This window comes from Bombina bombina, chromosome 3, assembly GCF_027579735.1.
Source record: "Bombina bombina isolate aBomBom1 chromosome 3, aBomBom1.pri, whole genome shotgun sequence".
Taxonomy (NCBI): domain Eukaryota; kingdom Metazoa; phylum Chordata; class Amphibia; order Anura; family Bombinatoridae; genus Bombina; species Bombina bombina.
The window spans coordinates 732,807,389-732,827,265 of NC_069501.1; the positions used below are offsets into that span (position 1 = coordinate 732,807,389).

General features: G+C 35.8%; 1 protein-coding gene across 1 annotated transcript in view; it reads right to left on the reverse strand.

The window, feature by feature from the left end:
- Positions 1 to 19,877, reverse strand: part of LOC128651897 (zona pellucida-like domain-containing protein 1) — a 69,901-nt gene that overhangs the window by 14,112 nt on the left and 35,912 nt on the right. The window contains exons 6-9 of the mRNA XM_053704864.1: positions 19,449 to 19,546; positions 18,581 to 18,661; positions 15,670 to 15,841; positions 15,014 to 15,125 (exon numbers count right to left, since the gene is read on the reverse strand). Of these exons, the coding sequence (XP_053560839.1) occupies positions 15,014 to 15,125; positions 15,670 to 15,841; positions 18,581 to 18,661; positions 19,449 to 19,546 (463 nt within the window). The remainder of the gene's footprint in view (positions 1 to 15,013; positions 15,126 to 15,669; positions 15,842 to 18,580; positions 18,662 to 19,448; positions 19,547 to 19,877) is intronic.

Consider the following 19,877-nt stretch of genomic DNA (forward strand, 5'->3'; position numbering starts at 1 on the left):
GTCATAGGCTCATGGATTAATAGTTGTGATACAGGTTGGTACACTTACTCAATGCAGTGAGAGTGTGTATTTAGCATATGTTAACTTAGCAATGTCATTGTTATTTATTTGTACATATATGTGTTTCTTGTCATAGGCTCCTAGTTTACCATATAAGCTAGTATTATGACTCTTAGGATTCTAAACAGTAGTTAGATGCTAAAGCTAATTCCTCAAATATTGTCTGAATAATAGCAGTGTGAATAGTTATCATTGAGTTTCTTGTACAATGAGGTTTCTTGTCATAGGCTCTCTTACTGATATTTAAAATACAGGTTGATATGTTTCTTTAAGAAATTGGAATTCAAGGCTATAAATAGAGACAGAACTGGTGAACTAATCAGCAGTGACCAAGTGCATAACTGCACAAAACGTTTGCTGGGATCACATGTTCTGTCGCCTGTATTTTTGGATTTTTTTGCACTTTTTCTTGTGCTGACCGCTTTTATCTTACATGATTTTAAACCTTTTTGAATAAAGTATTGGAATTTTTTACTATAAGGCTTGGAGCGCTTTTTCTTTTTCCATCCTTGGACTGTTATTTTTGTAATAAGTGCGTGCGCAGACGCACTGGAAATAAGAGGTTGCTGCCTGTGAGTATTAATTAAATTGATATAACTTATCTGGGACCAGATTCACATACCCTCTCTCATGCTTTACCTTTGCTTATAGACATTTAACTATTCTATTACCCTATGACCCTCTGAGTGCTTTGTTGAGCAGGTTTGGATATCTGTTTGTATTTATTTTAACTAGGTACAACAGTTATTAAATAATTATTAACTATTTAATAACTTCCTAGTTAAAATAAAAACAAATTTACCTGTAAAATAAAACCTAACCTAAGTTACAATTACACCTAACACTACACTATAATTAAACTAATTACCTAAACTACCTACAAATAATTACAATTAAATTAAATAAACTAAATTACGAAAAAAAAAAACTATATTACAGAAAATAGAAAAAGAATTACAAGAATTTTAAACTAATTACACCTAATCTAATCCCCCTAATAAAATAAAAAAGCCCCCCAAAATAATAAAATTCCCTACCCTATTCTAAATTACAAATAGCCCTTAAAAGGGCCTTTTGCGGGGCATTGCCCCAAAGTAATCAGATCTTTCACCTGTAAAACAAAATGCAATACCCCCACCACCCACACACCCACCCCTACTCTAAAACCCACCCAATCCCCCCTTAATAAAACCTAAAACTACCCCCTGAAGATCACCCTACCTTGAGCCGTCTTCACCCAGCTGGGCACAAGTGGTCCTCCAGAGGGTCCGAAGTCTTCATTCTACCCGGGCAGAAGAGGACCTCCAGATCGGCAGAAGTCTTCATCCAGGCGGCATCTTCTATCTTCATCCTTCCGGAGCAGAGCGGGTTCATTTTCAAGACATTCGACGCAGAGCATCCTCTTCATCCGACGGCCGACGGCTGAATGACTGGTCATTTAAGTGACGTCATCCAAGATGGCGTCCCTTTAATTCCTGGATGGATGAAGACTTCTGCCGGTCTGGAGGTCCTCTTCTGCCCAGATAGGATGAAGACTTCAGACCCTTTGGAGGATCACTTGTGCCCGGCTGGGTGAAGACGGCTCAAGGTAGGGTGATCTTCAGGGGGTAGTGTTAGGTTTTATTAAGTAAGGATTGGGTGGGTTTTAGAGTAGGGTTGGGTGTGTGGGTGGTGGGTTTTAATGTTGGGGGTATATTGTATTTTTTGTTTTTACAGGTGAAAGAGCTGATTACTTTGGGGCAATGTCCCGCAAAAGGCCCTTTTAAGGGCTATTTGTTATTTAGTATAGGGAAGGATTTTATTATTTTGGGGGGCTTTTTATTTTATTAGGGGGGTTAGATTAGGTGTAATTAGTTAAAAATTATTGTAATTCTTTTTTTTATTTTCTGTAATTTAGTGTTTTTTTCCGTAATTTAGTTTATTTAATTTAATTGTAATTAATTGTAGGTAGTTTAGGTAATTACTTTAATTATAGTGTAGTGTTAGGTGTAATTGTAATTTAGGTTAGGATTTATTTTACAGGTAAATTTGTTTTTATTTTAACTAGGAAGTTATTAAATAGTTAATTACTATTTAATAACTATTGTACCTAGTTAAAATAAATACAAAGTTGCCTGTAAAATAAATATAAATCCTAAGCTAGCTACAATGTAAATATTAGTTATATTGTAGCTATCTTAGGGTTTATTTTATAGGTAAGTATTTAGTTTTAAATAGGAATAATTTAGTTAATTATAGTAAATTTATTTAGATTTATTTAAATTATATTTAAGTTAGGGGGGTGTTAGGGTTAGGGTTAGACTTAGGTTTAGGGGTTAATAAATTTATTCTAGTGGCGGCGACATTGGCGGCGGAAGATTAGGGGTTAATAAGTGTAGTTAGGTAGTTGGGGGAGCAAATTAGGGGTTAATAACTATAATGTAGGTGTCTGCGATTTTGGGGGCAGCAGATTAGTTGTTCATAAGTATAATTTAGCTGGCAGCGGTGTCCGGAGCAGCAGATTAGGGGTTAATAATATTATGCAGGTGTCGGCGATGTCGGGGGCAGCAGATTAAGGGTTATTAAGTGTAATATTAGGGGTGTTTTGACTCGGGGTTCATGTTAGGTACAGACATAAAAATCATTTCCCCATAGGAAACAATGGGGCTGCGTTAGGAGCGGAACGCTGCTTTTTTGCAGGTGTTAGGTTTTTTCAGCCAGCTCAGCCCCATTGTTTCCTATGGGGAAATCTTGCACAAGCAAGTTTTGCCAGCTTACCGCTACCATAAGCAGCGCTGGTATTACAGTGAGATGTGGAGCTAAATTTTGCTCAACGCTCACTTTACTGAGGCTAACGCCGGCTTGCAGAAAACTTGTAATACCAGCGTTGGCTTAAGTGAGCAGTAAGAAAAAAACAAAAACTCGTAATCTAGGTGTATATTAGGTAAATTTTAATTTAAGATAGGGAAATGGTAATTTTAATATAAGGGGGTTGTTGGGTTTAGTGGTAAATAGTTTAATTTAGTTTATTTTGATGTGGGAGGCTTTCGGTTTAGGGGTTAATAGTTTATTCTAGTATATTTTGTTGTGGGGGGGCTTGTTTTTTTAGGGGTTAATAGGTTTATTATAGTGGCGGCAGTGTAGGGCTTAATAACTTTAGTATAGGGGGATGTGGGAGGGCGGCGATTTAGGGGTCAATAACTTTAGTATAGTGGTGAGAACTCGTAATCTAGGTGACTGTAAGCAATTGAGAATGTGACATTAACTTATCAAGAATTTATTTTTCTTCAGTGTTTTATCATTTACTGAATTTTACTCTTAAATTAACTTTAAAACTTTGACCAAGGTATACTAAATTATGTCAATTTTCTATTCTTAGCGGCAATTTCTAATAATACATACAGTATATATATATATATATATATATATATATATATATATATATATATATATATACATTTCTAATAATATGCAATTTATCACAATATTACGTATGTTTAGGCATTTCTGCAATGTGATGTATTTAAAACTATTTTACTTTTTCTAATTGATAACATTTATTTAGCAAATAAATTATTTATTTGCTAAAGGTCTGCTCATTTTGCATTTTCAAACAAATGCAAATACAACAAAAGGGTATATTTCTTGTATTCACCCAATTACAAATGCATATGTCTAGAATCTTGTATATCAGTTGTACACAAATATGCCTGTTAGTTTTAAAATCTATTTAAACAGTTTAAGCTTAGCCCTTTAATCTAAAAATATTTAATATTTTTATATGATGCTCTTTCAAATTCTTGATAAAAAGTAGTTTGATTTGATTTAATCCCCATACCCACTATGGGCGTTTGCTACAAAGATTCCTTACATATAGACAAATTTGAGTCCCTTTACACTATCTACCTAGTCAATCTAATATACTATATATTACACTAAGGACTCTATCAACCTGTGAGTAGAAAAAAATCCCAGCCAGGGGCAACCAAGGCAGCATCTGCCACACACATTTAACATTAACTCACCCTTCGCTCTTTTGCCACCAATTATGGGCTAGATTAGAAGTGGAGCTGTATATAGCAATTCTGCTATAGCACTAATTGCGCTAGCAGTACATTTTTTGCACGCGTCTGGTCCCTCTGGTATTATGAATTTACAGTAAAAATGTATCATGCTTGCACTATCCTGACAAATGCAGAAAGCTTAATTTTAGCACAATTAGACTGTTGCGCAAAAGATAACCTATTCCCCCATAAAAGTCAATGGAGGGGGGGGCGGAGCCGGCCGTCGTGAGTAATGGCCACACATTAGTGTGAGCTCCGGTTGCTGATGTCCATAAATGCCTAAGAAAGTGGACGTATCATCAGCAGAAGTCACATAACCACTTAGGAACAAAAGTGGCATAACTGCTGGACACCACAGAGGAACTTGGGAACATAGGTGTGGAGATCACAAGCGCATCTGGTAATGAGGCCTAGCGCATAGTCGCCATCTTAACACGCCTGCCTACAAACTAAACGGCGCTTGCATAGACAACACAGCTGCCGAAAGGAAATAGCGATGATCACAGACATTGCCATATTGCCACTTAAATGTAAGTGACCAATACTTAATACCGGAGTGTATGATAGCAGAAGTGGGGCATTTGGGAAGCGCCCTGGGAAACCACGCGGCGGGACATTAGGGCAATAGAAAAAAAAAACACACACAGAAAGAGAGACCTTACTTACAGGGCCCTTACCCACACTAGGATGCCTCATATAAGCGCTAATTAGAATGGAGTTTAATAATACTGCCTTTACACACACAGCAGCACAAATGTGAACTGGACTATCCTGACATGATCACAGCCCACATTGTGGGGTAGAATTAATAATACGCCACAGCACTATCATTTAAAGAGACCCTGCACTAATAACTACCTTTGCTTGTGGAAAACTTCCTCTGAGGACAATGTAATAGCCATTTAACAAAAAGGGATAGAGATGTCCCCAAAACGGATATCAAAAGCAGGAAAAGACATTAAAAAACCTACAACAGCACGCACTACAGTGAGCTCCTTTTTTAAAATGTCAGATCCTCCACTACCTGCTCTATCAACAGAATCACAACAGCCCATGATATCCTCATCAGATAGTGCAGATAGCGATACAGAGAGACCGGTTCAACTCTCGAAGGCCTTTCTGGCTACTATACCTTCCAAAAATGATCTAGATAATATTGTAGTAAAGGTAAGGGAATGCATCAAAGAAGAAATGGCAAGCTTAAAGAGAGATATTACTGAGGTGGGCAATCGAGTAGAGGCCTTGGAGGAAGACGTGGAATACAACCAAACTGAAATATCCACACTACAAACTACCACTCAGACTCATGACATGTTAATTTTACAGTTACAGGACAATTTGCAAGATCTGGAGAACAGAGAGCGTCGCCAGAACTTACGTATCAGGGGAATCCCAGAATCTGTTCTACCAAACACTATACCTGAATACCTCATGGGCCTGTTTTTATCACTTTTAGGACCTACAGCTGACATGGACATGGGTATTGATAGAGCTCATAGAGCACTTCGGCCCAAACCTGCTGACCAAGCACCACCACGTGACGTGGTCCTCAAACTTAAAAATTACCAAACTAAAGAAGAAATCACCTTTCAAAATCACCATCTACAGATATTTGCTGATTTGACATCCCGCACTCTCCAATGATGCAGATAATTCCAGCCATTAAGATCTTTGCTTAGAGCGAAAGCTATCGCATACCGCTGGGGATTCCCATGCTTTCTCAACATCTCTTGTAAAGGTGAGAAATATATTTGCAAAACACCAGAAGATATTCCAGATACATGTGCTGCACTGGGAATCGATCCACCACCCTCAGTGGCAACAGGAGAGAAACCAGCCTTTACTGGCCCAGCACATCCTTTAAGACTACCAAAATCACTGTGGCAACAGCAGCGCATCAAGAAAACCAAGAAAACACAAGAAGATCAAAGTTCTGCTGCTACCTGAAAGCACAACTCAACAAATGGGTGAGATAGTTTCTTGTTTGGTACAGATGTCAGCTCAGCTCTACATTTAACCTAATGGGCTGTACAGTTCCTGACAATGACTTCCTTGTTTAAAAATTATTCTGTTGACTCTCAATGACTATTAGTTTAAATTGAATTGTCCCGACTTATACCAGCTTATTACCATAACATTGGGATAGGCTATTCTACCCCTATTGTGTGACATTTCATTTCAAATTGTTTGTTTGAATTTATGTTATTGTTTTGTTGTTTGTTTATTGTTTATCTTTATCAACCACAGATAATTGCCGCACTGTTCAAGAACAGGTATGATATTACCACAATACTGTTTGAAATACGTATATGTATATATGTTTATGACAAGCTTAGAAATTATGTACTCTCAGTCTTACCCAACATATATCAACCTCTGACTTGGTGTGAATAATGTCAGCTCAGAAACAGATTAGATTCATGACACAAAATGTCAGAGGATTTAATAACCCTCATAAGAGACGAGTTGCTTTCGCTGACATTGTCCATAAGCAAATTGTAATTCTATTCTTACAGGAGACACATTACTTAAAAGATCAAGAGCCTAAGTTTTTTTACAAACTCATACCCCATCCATTATCACAGCAGTCACTCAGACAAAAAGATCTCGGGGGTCAGCATTCCATGTACAACGAGTAGAAAGAGATAATGAGGGGAGATTTCTGGCTATAATGGGATTACTGTATGGCAAACCTGTTACACTAGTCAACATTTACGCTCCCAAAACCCATCAAGCATCCTTTATCCGCAAGATTTCCAATAACATTCTAGCTTTTTATAAAGGGTCATTAATCATTGGAGGGGACTTTAAAACACCATTTAACCCATTATTAGATAGCTCCGCTACACAATCCCAACTTTCGAAAAAAGCGCTTAAATCTATTAAAGATGACCTGACACTCTTAGGAGTACATGACCCATGGCGTATCCAACACCCCAGAGGGAGAGACTTTACCTTTTATTCTGCGCCTAAAAGTTCCCACTCACGCATTGACTATATCCTCATAGACCACATAGCTATTACATCAGTCGTAAACACTCATATTTGCCCCACTGCCGGGTCAGACCATTCAGCAGTCATTTGCACCACTCACAGGTTATCACTTCCTTTCAAACCCTACCAATGGCGCTTTGATGATGCCTTACTCAATGATACCCTTATCTTGCAACAAATAGAAACATTGTTAAGTGAGTACTTTTACATTAATAACACCCCAGACACTGCCCCATGCACTATCTGGGAAGCCCACAAGTGCTTCGTAAGAGGCGAGCTGATAAAGATTAAGGCAACACAATCCAAAAACCATAAAATGCATCACCAAGACCTCACAGACAAATTTCAGCAGCTTGACAGGTCATAGATGACTCACTGAAGTCTCAAAGAGAACAGGCTAAAAACAAATTCACAACATTCTTGGAACACTCAGCTCACACACAAGCTATGAAGTTAAGACAGCGATTTTTTATTGAAGGTAATAAACCTGGCAGGCTGTTAGCCAGAGCGCTTAAAGTTAGACAAGTGACACACTTTATTAGCACGCTACAGGATGCAAATAAGGAAAACACTGTAGAATCCCATAGAATGGCTGAAATATTTAGAGACTATTATTCCACTCTTTATAATTTGATTCCTAACAGAAATATAGAGGAACATCAGGCACACTGCCTCCGATATTTGGAGCAGGTGACTGTACCTTCTATCCCATTAGATGACCTAGAAACCCTTGCCTCACCAATCAACTCTGAGGAGATTAGCGCTGCTATACACTCTCTAAAGATAGGAAAGAGTCTAGGCCCAGATGGGCTAACAAGCTCCTACTATAAAAAGTTTAAACATTTATTAATACCACAAATGCTCGCAGTTTTCAATCAGGTCGACCGAATGTCTGCGTTCCCACCCTCTATGCTTGAAGCGATAGTAACGGTTATACCAAAACCAGGTAAAGATCCCACAGCCCCTTCAAACTACCGCCCAATCTCACTTCTAAATGTAGATGTGAAGATCTATGCAAAGATTTTAGCTACTAGGCTCAATAAACTTCTACCCTTGCTTATCCACCCAGACCAGGTGGGATTCTTGCCCCAGAGAGAGGCAAAAGATAACACTGTAAAGGTCCTTCATTTAATACAATATGCTATAAATCATGACATACCCTCCGTTTTACTCTCGACTGACGCTGAGAAAGCCTTTGACAGACTAGACTGGACTTTCTTAAATTTGACCTTAAAGAAATTCGGCTTCCCTGACAGTTTTATCTCAAAAATATTTGCCCTTTATTCAAAACCGACAGCTAAAGTTAAGGTAAATGGGATCCTATACACCCCATTTCCAATTCTAAATGGCACTAGACAGGGCTGCCCATTATCCCCTCTATTATTTGTTTTGTCCATGGAAATCCTAGCAATAACTTTATGAAATAACCCCAACATTCACGGACTCACCATAAGCTCCACTCCTCATAAGCTTGCGCTATACGCTGATGTTTTGTTGTTAATTTTAACGCGCCCAAATACTTCTCTCTCTGTGGTGCGGAGCTCCATGGAAACATTTGGCCACTGTTCCAATTATTTGGTAAACCAAAATAAGTCAGAGATGCTCCCCATCAACTTAAATAGCACAGACATACAAAAACTTAGATCACAAGTACCCTACCAAATACAGCAATCTGCTTTAAAATATTTAGGCATTTATCTTGCAGGTGATAAACAGAAATGAATCGACCTAAATTATGAAGCCCTAATGACCAAGGTTTGCGGAGATACCTCTCTATGGTTACATAAACAAATATCCTGGCTTGGTAGAATTGGAGTAACCAAGATGACTATCCTCCCTAAGATACATTATCTGTTCCAAACCCTCCCCATACCTCTCCCGGAAGCATATATTTCTAGACTGCAGAAAGTGCTGAACTCCTATATCTGGAGAAAGCGTCCATCCAGAGTGGCTAGATCTACCCTCTACCTACCAAAAACATTTGGAGATTTGGGGGTCCCAGACTTATCCAGATATCGTAATGCAATATTTTTAAGAAGAGTGATAGATTGGTGTACACTCCCCATAAATCATAATAGACTCTGGGTGATACTGGAACATGACCTCACCAATTCAGCACAGTTAGGAACATACTGTTGGCAATCTAGAGGAAACCAACCATCACTAGTTAAAGATTATCCAATCATAAAAGAAACATTTGATATTAGGTTTAACGTACTACATAGATATCCACATATATCCACGATCCCTTCCCCTTGACAACTGTGTTATCCAATGCTGACTTTCCTATAGGGATACCATTGACAACGATATTGCCAAGTGGACTGGAAGGCCTACTCCCATTATACTCTCTACTTGAAGAGGGTAAACTGATCTCGAAACAACACCTAGAGGAATTAGAAGTCACACAATTCACGTACTGGTTCAGATACCTTCAACTCAGTCACTTTGTTGACTCTCACAAACTCAAACATCAAATTACGAGAGAGCGTACCACACTTGAGAAACTTTGCACTCAAGACTCCCCACAGACACACACCATCTCCTTCCTATATCAACTCCTAATTACTCCTCTTGAGACTTTACACACTTCAACAGTCAATTCCTGGCACAAAGAACTTACACTCTTACAGAACAAGAATGGCTAAAGATCTTTCAGAATACAGCTAGATCTGCACATTCAGCAACCCTACTGGAAACAAATTATAAATTCCTACTCCGCTGGTATCTTACCCCTCACAGGTTGAAATTTATATTCCCCGAAGCATCTAATAGATGTTGGAGAAAATGTGCAGGAAAAGGAATCCCTTTCCACATATGGTGGGAATGTCCCAAGATAGCAGACTATTGGAGGAGTATTAACACAGAGATGAGTAAATTGCTGAATTTTAACATTCCATTAGACCCCTTGGTATACTTGTTTCATACTATCCGTAAATTCCCCTTCAAGCAATACACGTCACTTTTCCAATTAGCCATATGTAGTACGAAACAAGTCATCCCATGACTTTGGAAATCAGACGCAGAACCAACAGTAACTATGTGGATAGCACAGATGAAAATTAATTTATCATTAGAAAGATTCTATTATTACACAGTAGGTAGATTAGATTATTTTGCAGAAATTATGTTCTTTTGGGACTCCTACTACCATCCTAGAGCCGAGGAGAGGGGAGATCTACAGGAATAGGCTTGTGTGCTAATGTAATGTAAATGCAATACAGCTACATATTGACCCATATTGAAATTAATCTTGCAGAACTAACTGTCTCACTGTTAAAGATAAGAAAACTGCAGATAAATAATCTTGTAAGCAACTTGTTGACGTAATAATCTGAGTCTATTAGCCTCTGAATGTCTCTTAATGTTGTTATGTAGTACTATACCTTGATGTTACAAATAATTCTGGGAAATTTGAACTCTGAAAGTAAACTCAAATTGATGGACTTGAACAGAAATGCGAGTATGACAAAGCAGTAATTTTATATTCTGTGGAAATTCTTTGAAATATTTTGATTGTTTGTAACTTTCTTTTTGTTTCTTTGTTGTTATATAATTTTTTGAAACATCTAAATAAAGAAAACATTAAACTAAAAGTCAATGGAGAAAAAAAGTGGAAAAAAACACTTGACTCGCACACTTACCTGGACTCATTTTCTCAAATGTACCAACCCGACATGAAAATATGATTATTTCACATTCCAATGTTCTGCACATAGCAAAATATGTTCTATTTATTCATAAATACATATATATATATATATATATATATATATATATATATATATATATATATATATATATATATATATATATAATGGTAATTTGGTTAATATATATCTATACCTATAATTATATATAGATGATTATATATAGGCATAGAAAGGGGTGGAAAAATATCACTATGGTTTACTAGCCAGGGGTTAATAGCTACTAGCCCAGAGGGAAAAGGTTACTAGTCCCCTCAATGTTAAAAATAGTATAGATATATTAAGATATAAATATATATTTAGAAATACATAGAACATATTCTGCTTTGTGAAAAACATTGGAATGTTTATTAAATATTAATATTGCATAAATATGCTTTTTCATGTTTTCATCTACTTATTGCAAAGGGCTGCAATGCACTTATATATACTGTATATATATATATTATATATATATATATATATATATATATATACATGTATTTATTTTTCGCGAAACAGTTAACCATAGCTCTGAGATTCCATTAATCATTTTTGCTTAAATCAACTTGTAATTTGAGTGCAATTTAACCTGTGCTCAAACAATTTTGAAAACTAGCACAAACATTTGCACACATCATCCTAGAAAGGTCAGTCCACAATATCTGAGGTGATTGGAAGTTTAGGAAGCAGTAGTCTTAAGACCACTGCTTCTTAACTAGTGAATAAAGATTTAAAAGGACTTTCAAGCTGTTTCCACAGCTTTATAAATTAAGCCATTACTCTTTACTGAAGAGTGAATAAACTTAAAAAAAGTCGTCCGAACCATGGCCTTGCATGGTCGCATTTTCCCTGAGCTCCTACTGAGTACTCAATAATCCACTGGTTATAAGAGAAATCCCACAGCGCAATAACAGATCTTATTACCTATAAGGTTTTATGCATTAGTAGAACTTGATTATTTGGAAAATTGGACTGCATTTTTTAAATTTAAGCACGGCATCGGACGATAGAGGCCTAGAGCGGCGGATCATACATAGGCAGCGCCACCCCCCTCGAGTAATCGAGGGTCCTTGTCTACATTGAACGTAGCATCACCTCTGTGCCGACATCCTTATACTTGTTGTATTTCCAAAACTAAAAGCTGCTAAATCGCATCTTACAAAGATCTGCCCAGCACACTGTAAATCCCAAAAGGGAAAGATCCCTCTACAAAATAGCTGCAAAGGATAATATAGAAACACCAGCTTCAAATACAAACCCTTATTTTGCAAACTTTGAGTGACTTATGAACTCTCTAATGGAAAGAGCTCCGTATGACTGGCTTATGCAAAAGATATATGCGAGCAACACTCCACAAACAACCATCTAAAAAGAATCAGACAGCTTTACACAGGAAGATGCCGGGACAGCCGAGAGCATGGTAACAAAAACATACAAAACAGGGTCCCACACCATCCAACCACACTACATCCTGACGTTGGGAAATTCACTGCATCAAGGGATACTTGTTATATTCTACCACTCTAATTGACACGCAAACTGGCCTTCTTACAACATATTGCCCGGGAAATGCATACCAGGAGACCTTATTGCAAAAGGTGCTGGCCAGAATACAAAATTGTATACCTCAAGCAGGCATTATATTGGTGCAAACTGAGCCTTTAAGGGGTTTGGTGGGGGCCCCAAGACAGATACAAACAATACATCGCCAAGCCTGGATCAAAGCACCTCAATGGATGTCTATCATGAGGCACCTGAGATAAAGCTTAAAGTTTATTTGACACAGTAGGATCTACAGTTCTTATGGATCCTCAGAACAGCAAAGAGAGCGCTGACCTTGTGTGCAATCTGCCAAGGTCTGGCAAGAACTTACAAGAAGCACAATTAATTTTCCCCAACACCATATATTATGGGCAGCTTCACATGGGGGGCTGATTTTGACTTGCAAGTGAACTCCTACTGCATACCGTCAAGCATACTGTTTAGACAATGATGGTACAAGCAAATCTACAGTGTTGAATTGTTTTGTTTATTAGTTTGATTTATGATTTAAGTAGTTCATGCGTTCACATTCTTTGTTACATACTATAGCAATTGGACTTATGTATAGAAAATGTTAAGAACTGAATTGGCAGAAACTGCACCACATATCATCTTGTAATAATAATAACAATTAATCTTCCTTGTGCTGCTTGCGGCCGGAGCTGCTGAAAGGAAGACAGCATGATTACATGTCTTAAAAATACAGATGCTGTATTTGTAAAATAAGTCTCAATATCACAATACATTGTATATAACCAGATGCACAATTCTCCCTTTACCCATAGAAGGATGTCATAGCTTTGTCAGCAGTCCTTAGCTAACCCATAATATCTAAAGTCATATTTGGGCACCATGTCACCATGTAGCCAGATACATAATACCTTTATTATTTGTCATTTCAAACCATTTATCCATTGGGACACAGTATCTTTACAACAAAGCACTTGAATTTATAAAAAGGTACATAGGTGAACCCTATAGAAATGCTAACTGCTCACCCAATGTAGACCTTTATGGTAATTTATTCTATGTTTTATCCATTTGTTTTCTGCTATTCTTATTAAGCTACATGTAAGCTAACCCCATATTATAACTACGCTGTTAAGATATAAGACCTAAAAGTGATCTATTCAGCAGGGGTATAGGTTGAGGTTCATCGAATATAGTTCACATAGCCAATTAATAGAATCAAACAGCACCCTTTAACATAGGAACACTTTATCTGTTCTTATATTTTATTAAATGCTTCACAGGATCTCCTTGTGTTACCCATTAAGATTAACATCCAGACTTACAATGGCTTAGAAAGATATAAATTATGTGAGCACTGTGTATGAATATGGTCTACTGTATAGATTGTTTTATGTTACAAACATTTATGTCTCTATGTAATGTACACCATATTGATTAAAATTTTATTGTGAAACCTCAATCATTTCAATAAAGCTTTTTTGAAAAGAAAAAAAAAAGTTGTTCTTCCCTATGAAAGAGCACTATTTAAGAATGTTACAAATATGTTTCCCCATAAATAAGGTTACTTTAAAACTGTTTTTTAATTATTTTCATAGTTACTGATTAAATATTGCTCAATGGTTGATTAATAAAAACCCCATGTCTATAGTGGTAGATAAGAACAAGTAAACTAGCCCTAGTTTTATTCAGAACAAGAATATCCTTTAAAAAAAAAATAATAATGTCCTCTTTTAAATTCAACAACATTAAAGGTACATGAAAACCACATTATTTATTTCATGATTTGGGTAGAACAAACAATTTTAAACAACTTTCCAGTTTACTTCAATTATTAAAGTTTCTTCATTCTCTTGGTATCATTTGTAGTAGGAGCAGCAATGCACTACTGGTTTCTAACTGAACACATGGGTGAGACAATGAAAATCAGTATATATATATATATATATATATATATATATATATATAGCCACCAATCAGTAGCCAGAACCTAGGTTATGTGCTGCTCCTGAAATTACCTAGACAAACCTTTCAGCAAAAATATCAATAGAAGGAAGCAAATTAAATAATAGAAGTAAATTGGAAAGTTGTTTAAAATTGTATGCTCTGTCTGAATTATGAATGTCTAATTATGACTTTACTGTCCATTTAACAGGTTTTCAGGTCCTTTTAATTAGGCAGCAGAATAACATAACACTTCAAGAGATTAGTTGTTTGAGGACAGAATTTATACAAGCTAATTATGAATAGATGTATGAAAATACATAACAGAATTCTAAGCAACATTAGGCTATCTTCACCTCTGTCGATCTGGATTAGGACTTTTGTATCTTGTGTGCCGGCACATAGTGGTTTATGTCAAGGTTCCTGGCAGGGTACAATTGTCTTTAATGGACTATAATTTTGCTAAGTTTTTTTTAATGTTTACTAGTATATGTGTTTATTTTAAATAAATATGTACATTAATCGATTTCTTTTCATTTTTATTATTTGACCCAGTGTGATATTTAAACTTTTTCTCAGCGCTACCTATTATCCTTTTATTTGCTACGACTTTTTCACTGCTTTTGGAACAGAAGTATTTAGGTGGTTTTTTTATCATTTTGTAACCCCTGGGACCCTTAGATATATCTCTGTGTGCAACAAATAACATTATAGATAATTCAATTTCAAAGCATAGAAGGTACAAATAAAAGTTGTTCTTATGCATACCATTTTCACTACTAGTAATGATTCCTGGTGAAGTAATAGTTGCTGGTTCAGAAACAGAGGATGAAGAACTAGAGGCGGCTCTTACATCCCTCCTTCTACGAGCTGGACAAGTCTAAAAAAAAAATATATATATATATTTATATGTTTTAAACAATAACTCCTTTATCCCTGACAGCCAACCACACAATAGTAAAAAAAAAAAACAACAACTATATTTTAAATATTAAAATATTTTCATTTTTCTTTCCCATTGTTAGAAAAATGTTTTATAAAAGAATGAGCTAATATATTAAGATTAATGTGCCTTATATTTAAGCCAATGTCAGCGTTCTCTAGTAATAAATACATTTTACCCAGAAATAGAACTTTTTTGGCTGGGTTGACAAAGAATATAAAAATGGGAACTACAACTAATAAGAATCCAACTATTTTTTACAGCATCATTTCAAGCTTTAAATTGTTGTTGAACCATTTTTGAAGGTGTTTGCTTAATTTAGTTTGATTAACTATTGTTTTAGATCAAATGACATTGAGCACAATAGGTAGATTGTCACTAATATATAATTGTATTGGGAAATAAAAAAAGAATATATATATACAGTATATTACTAGACACTCTTATCAATATATTTATTATGATACATGTTCATGATTACTTGTATGAAGTTGGCACAGGATGCTGTTTCACAGAGTCGAGTAATACAGTGCAAATAAAATGTTGACACAGGCTGTCCATATTGTTCTAGGAAGCGGAAGGCTGAAAATGAAAACCGTGCATACTGATGTAGCCCATTTGATATGATGACTGTATATTTGTCTTTTGGACACCTGTCAGACAGAAAGCAAATGTTACAGCTACAAAATCATTCTGGTACTTATGTGAAATTCTTACTGTAAATTCAGTAATAGTGGAAATGAAAAGAATGGAGAAACAGGAAAACTTTGCAGTGGCATACAAACCAATAAACCCACCATGTATCCCCATGGGCGGTATTAATCTAAAGTATATCTTAGTTTGTTTTTCGACTATTTTTGAAATACTGTACAATGTTTACGCGTATTAATTCCATTGAACATCATTTATGCAAACATCTTCAGTTTATATTTATTTGTTTTCTGAATCCCATTTACATTGTGTCTCCATTTAATGTTCTACTTTAGAGATATTTACTGTACAAAGTTTTGGGCTAAAAGTGACCACCACCCTTTGGAACTCCACACATTTAGTTATAACTTAGTGATGGCTAGTACTCTTGATGGGAGGCTCACTACCCCCATTGCCAAACCAAGCACTATTTAATAGGATTTAACCACTGATTCTTCAAGGCAATGGCAATGCCTCACTATAAATTAACCAATCAGAAGGTTATAAACAAAAACAAACCTATACATCTGGGGAGTATACGTTTATACTAATCAAATAATAAAGTCAGGATATAATATATACAATTATGTTTTGCCGCTCAAACAGCAACATTGTATAACCGATGCAAAAAATGCTACCAATACAATGCTTCTCAATTGTGAGGCAAACAATGGGAGTGGCGAGACATGTCAAACTCCATCTAGCACAAATAAAACCTCAGATGTGGTTAGGAGGTGTCTATTAAGCAGATTGCATCAATATAAACACATAGTACCGCAGCAACCTACATGTAGTATATAACACAGGTAGTGTGTTTATGTCACTTCCTGCTTCAGCTAGGAAGAAATTAAGCTACAGGAAGGGAGTCCACTTCAGTTCCTAGTAGTGAGGAATGTTGTAAATGTGAATATTTACAGGTGTAATAGCAAGAGTTATAGGCCTGGAGACACCTAGCATACTGTATCTGTCTTTGTTTCAGCCTCAATGCAACATTATCACAGGGGAAATTCCTCTTTTCCTGGAATTGTTGTCTAACACAGGATCTCCAACACTGCTAGTAGAAAAGTTATACACCTACAGCTACCTGTTAGAGAGAGTCCTGCCTGCAGAGTACATTGTTAGAATATGTAAAACTACAACAAGACAAATAATAATGCCTTTCAGGCAGTGCAAGGTAGGCTTTCACCAATAGTGCTGTTTCACTATCTTTAACTTTGTGAATAGTAAAGTATGGCATACTTAAAAAAAAGTCTAGTAAACCTTTACTTTGTTTTAAGGTTTTTGGTACTTTAAAAGTGCCAGATTTGGACATTGTATATACCACATGCTATAATATGTTATCTGCTCTATTGTCTGTCATTATCAGTTTATAAATTAATATAACAGTTACTTGCTTGGATGTCGAGCTGCTACCTTTTTACATACAGGGGTAGATTTATAAATGTGTGTGCGGACATCGAAAAATGCCGTCAGCATACGCTGTCGACATTTATCATTGCACAAGCATGTCTAGGGAAATGCATGTGCAATGCCACCCCCTGCACATTCGTGGCCAATTGGCCGCTAGATTGGTTTGGGCTGATTGCTGTCCACCACCTCAGAGGTGGTGGACGAGTTGAGAAGCTGCGGTCTTTTGACTGCTGCTTCTTAACTTACATTTCCGGCAAGCCGAAAAGTACGGGGGTAGATAGCAGCATCCGCTCCTTGGTAAATCTACCCCACAGTGTACTCTACATAAACAGTTGATTTTTCTGGTCTTTTTGCATGAAGTTTCAGTCTACTGCATTAATATTATGTTCATTTTATAGGGAAAATAACTACATTTTATTTTCCTTTTTTAAATTTCCTACATCCACTCAATTATGACCCTCATAATCTTTGTTACAGATTGGGATAATGAGCAACACAAAAACAGAATAAAGGTCAGAGAGATAGAAATGACAAGATAGAAAAGGGGTTTGATAGAAAAATAAAAGGGGAAGGAGAAAGCAAAAAGAGAAATACAGAAAAGAGAAGATATATAAATAAAGATGGGGGAGAGAGACAGAACAAAAACATTAATAATTTGGCATTTTTATAGTATAAAATAAGTTTAAGTAACCCTATGGCATAGTTTACCAACTCTGTGCATGTGTGTTTAAAAACTTTAAGGGAAAGGAGAATTTATTCTACAACTTTATTCTACTTATAGCAGGAAAAGAGTTGTGCTGTATTGATCCCACAGAGAATGTTCTTTAGTAGATTATGGTACCTTATAATGGACCAACACAATCAAGTTTTTCTGGTCCATTAAAGGGTATCACAATCTACTAAAGGAACATTCTACTTGTAGGAGAGTTTTGATTAAATCATTGAATGCGACTACATATCTAAGCTATCATAACAAGATTAGAAAGGCATAGATAGAGAGATATAGATACATAGATGATAGATAGATGACAGATAGATAGATAGATAATCAATGATAGATAGATAGAGAGAGAGAGAGAGAGAGAGAGAGAGATAGATAGATAGATATTTTAACATTTATGAGTTTTAACACCTCTGAGTAAATACTACACTATAAGAGGTTTTTGCTGCTTGTGCACCAGACTGTCTCTTTTTGGTTGGGTGAGTGCCTAATGGGTGGAGTTTGAAGAGTTGTCAGGGGGTGATGTTTTTTTTGCGCCACCAAACTTGAATCAGCTGCCACTGTGACTTACCCAATGAAAAGGTCATAGTAAGTTGAATTTGCTGGGTATGGTGAAGTGGAAGCATAACATCGATCTAACAGCACATTAAACCTTTATTAAAATAAATAAATAAAGTTATTTGGTATTTTAGAGTAATTTTTAACTTTTAGACATGAGAAAACATTTTTGTGTACAATATCAATTTATACTATGATTAAGGTAATGCACATTTTCAGTAAATACTAAAAATACTAAAAATACATTTATATTTCTTAATTACTTTTTATAAGGTATTAAGTTTGATTATTTCAGAGACTCTGATTAATATATGGATTCAAAGAAAGCCATGCAGAAAAGTCATTTTAGGACTATGTATAATAAGAGGGGTGGTAAAAGTGCATTATAAATTATTATACGTTTATCGACGTGGTACCTATCTGCTAGCTTTTCGTATATTGTAAGGTCAAGCAAAGTTGCTCCTAATCTAAACACACCTAGAAAGTGCTAAAGTCTCAACTGACACCTACTTCTAAAACTAGACTTCAAATGATTGAAAGTCTTGTAATATAATGTACAATCACATCATTTATCCTGGCCTGTTAATGTGTTTTATATGCTATAAGGAACAATAATTTATTATCTTACACATTTTTTTTTCAAATATTAGTAGTTCTGACCAAGTTTGATATCATCACACATACTGTTTAAATAGTAATTTAATCATGTGACTCTATTAATAAATTTAAAACATAAAACATGTACCATCAATTCCATCACATGATTACTATTTAAATACAGTGTTGTATGAAGACTATGCTCTGGCTTTTAAAACATCCATTGCCCAGTATTTGAGATAAAAAACAGTTTTACACATTTATGCTCATGTTCATCCACTTACTTTTCTGTGAGGTTCACTGCCTTCACTTCAACATATACTGTTGAGTTTAGTTTTATTCCAGTAGTTGGTATACTTAGATATCTTGAATATGTGCTATCCTGTAATAAAAAGCACACACTTAAAAAACAAAAATGATAAAGTCAATAAATAAAGTAACACTAATTATATATTTAAATTAAAAAAAGACTTTCACATCTATGTATATATATGTATATAATATATATATATTTGTGACCCAGGCAATAATGGAAAAGCCCTTTCTTTGATACACGGGGCTTCATAATAACTTGTATGAGCATAAAGAGCACAGTGGAAATAGATGTGAGTAGTACCCATATTCTTTAATGAGTAAACAAATAGTGACCACTGCTGAATGTAATTACAATACAACGTTGATACCAAGCATGAGTGGAATTATTGAGCATACTA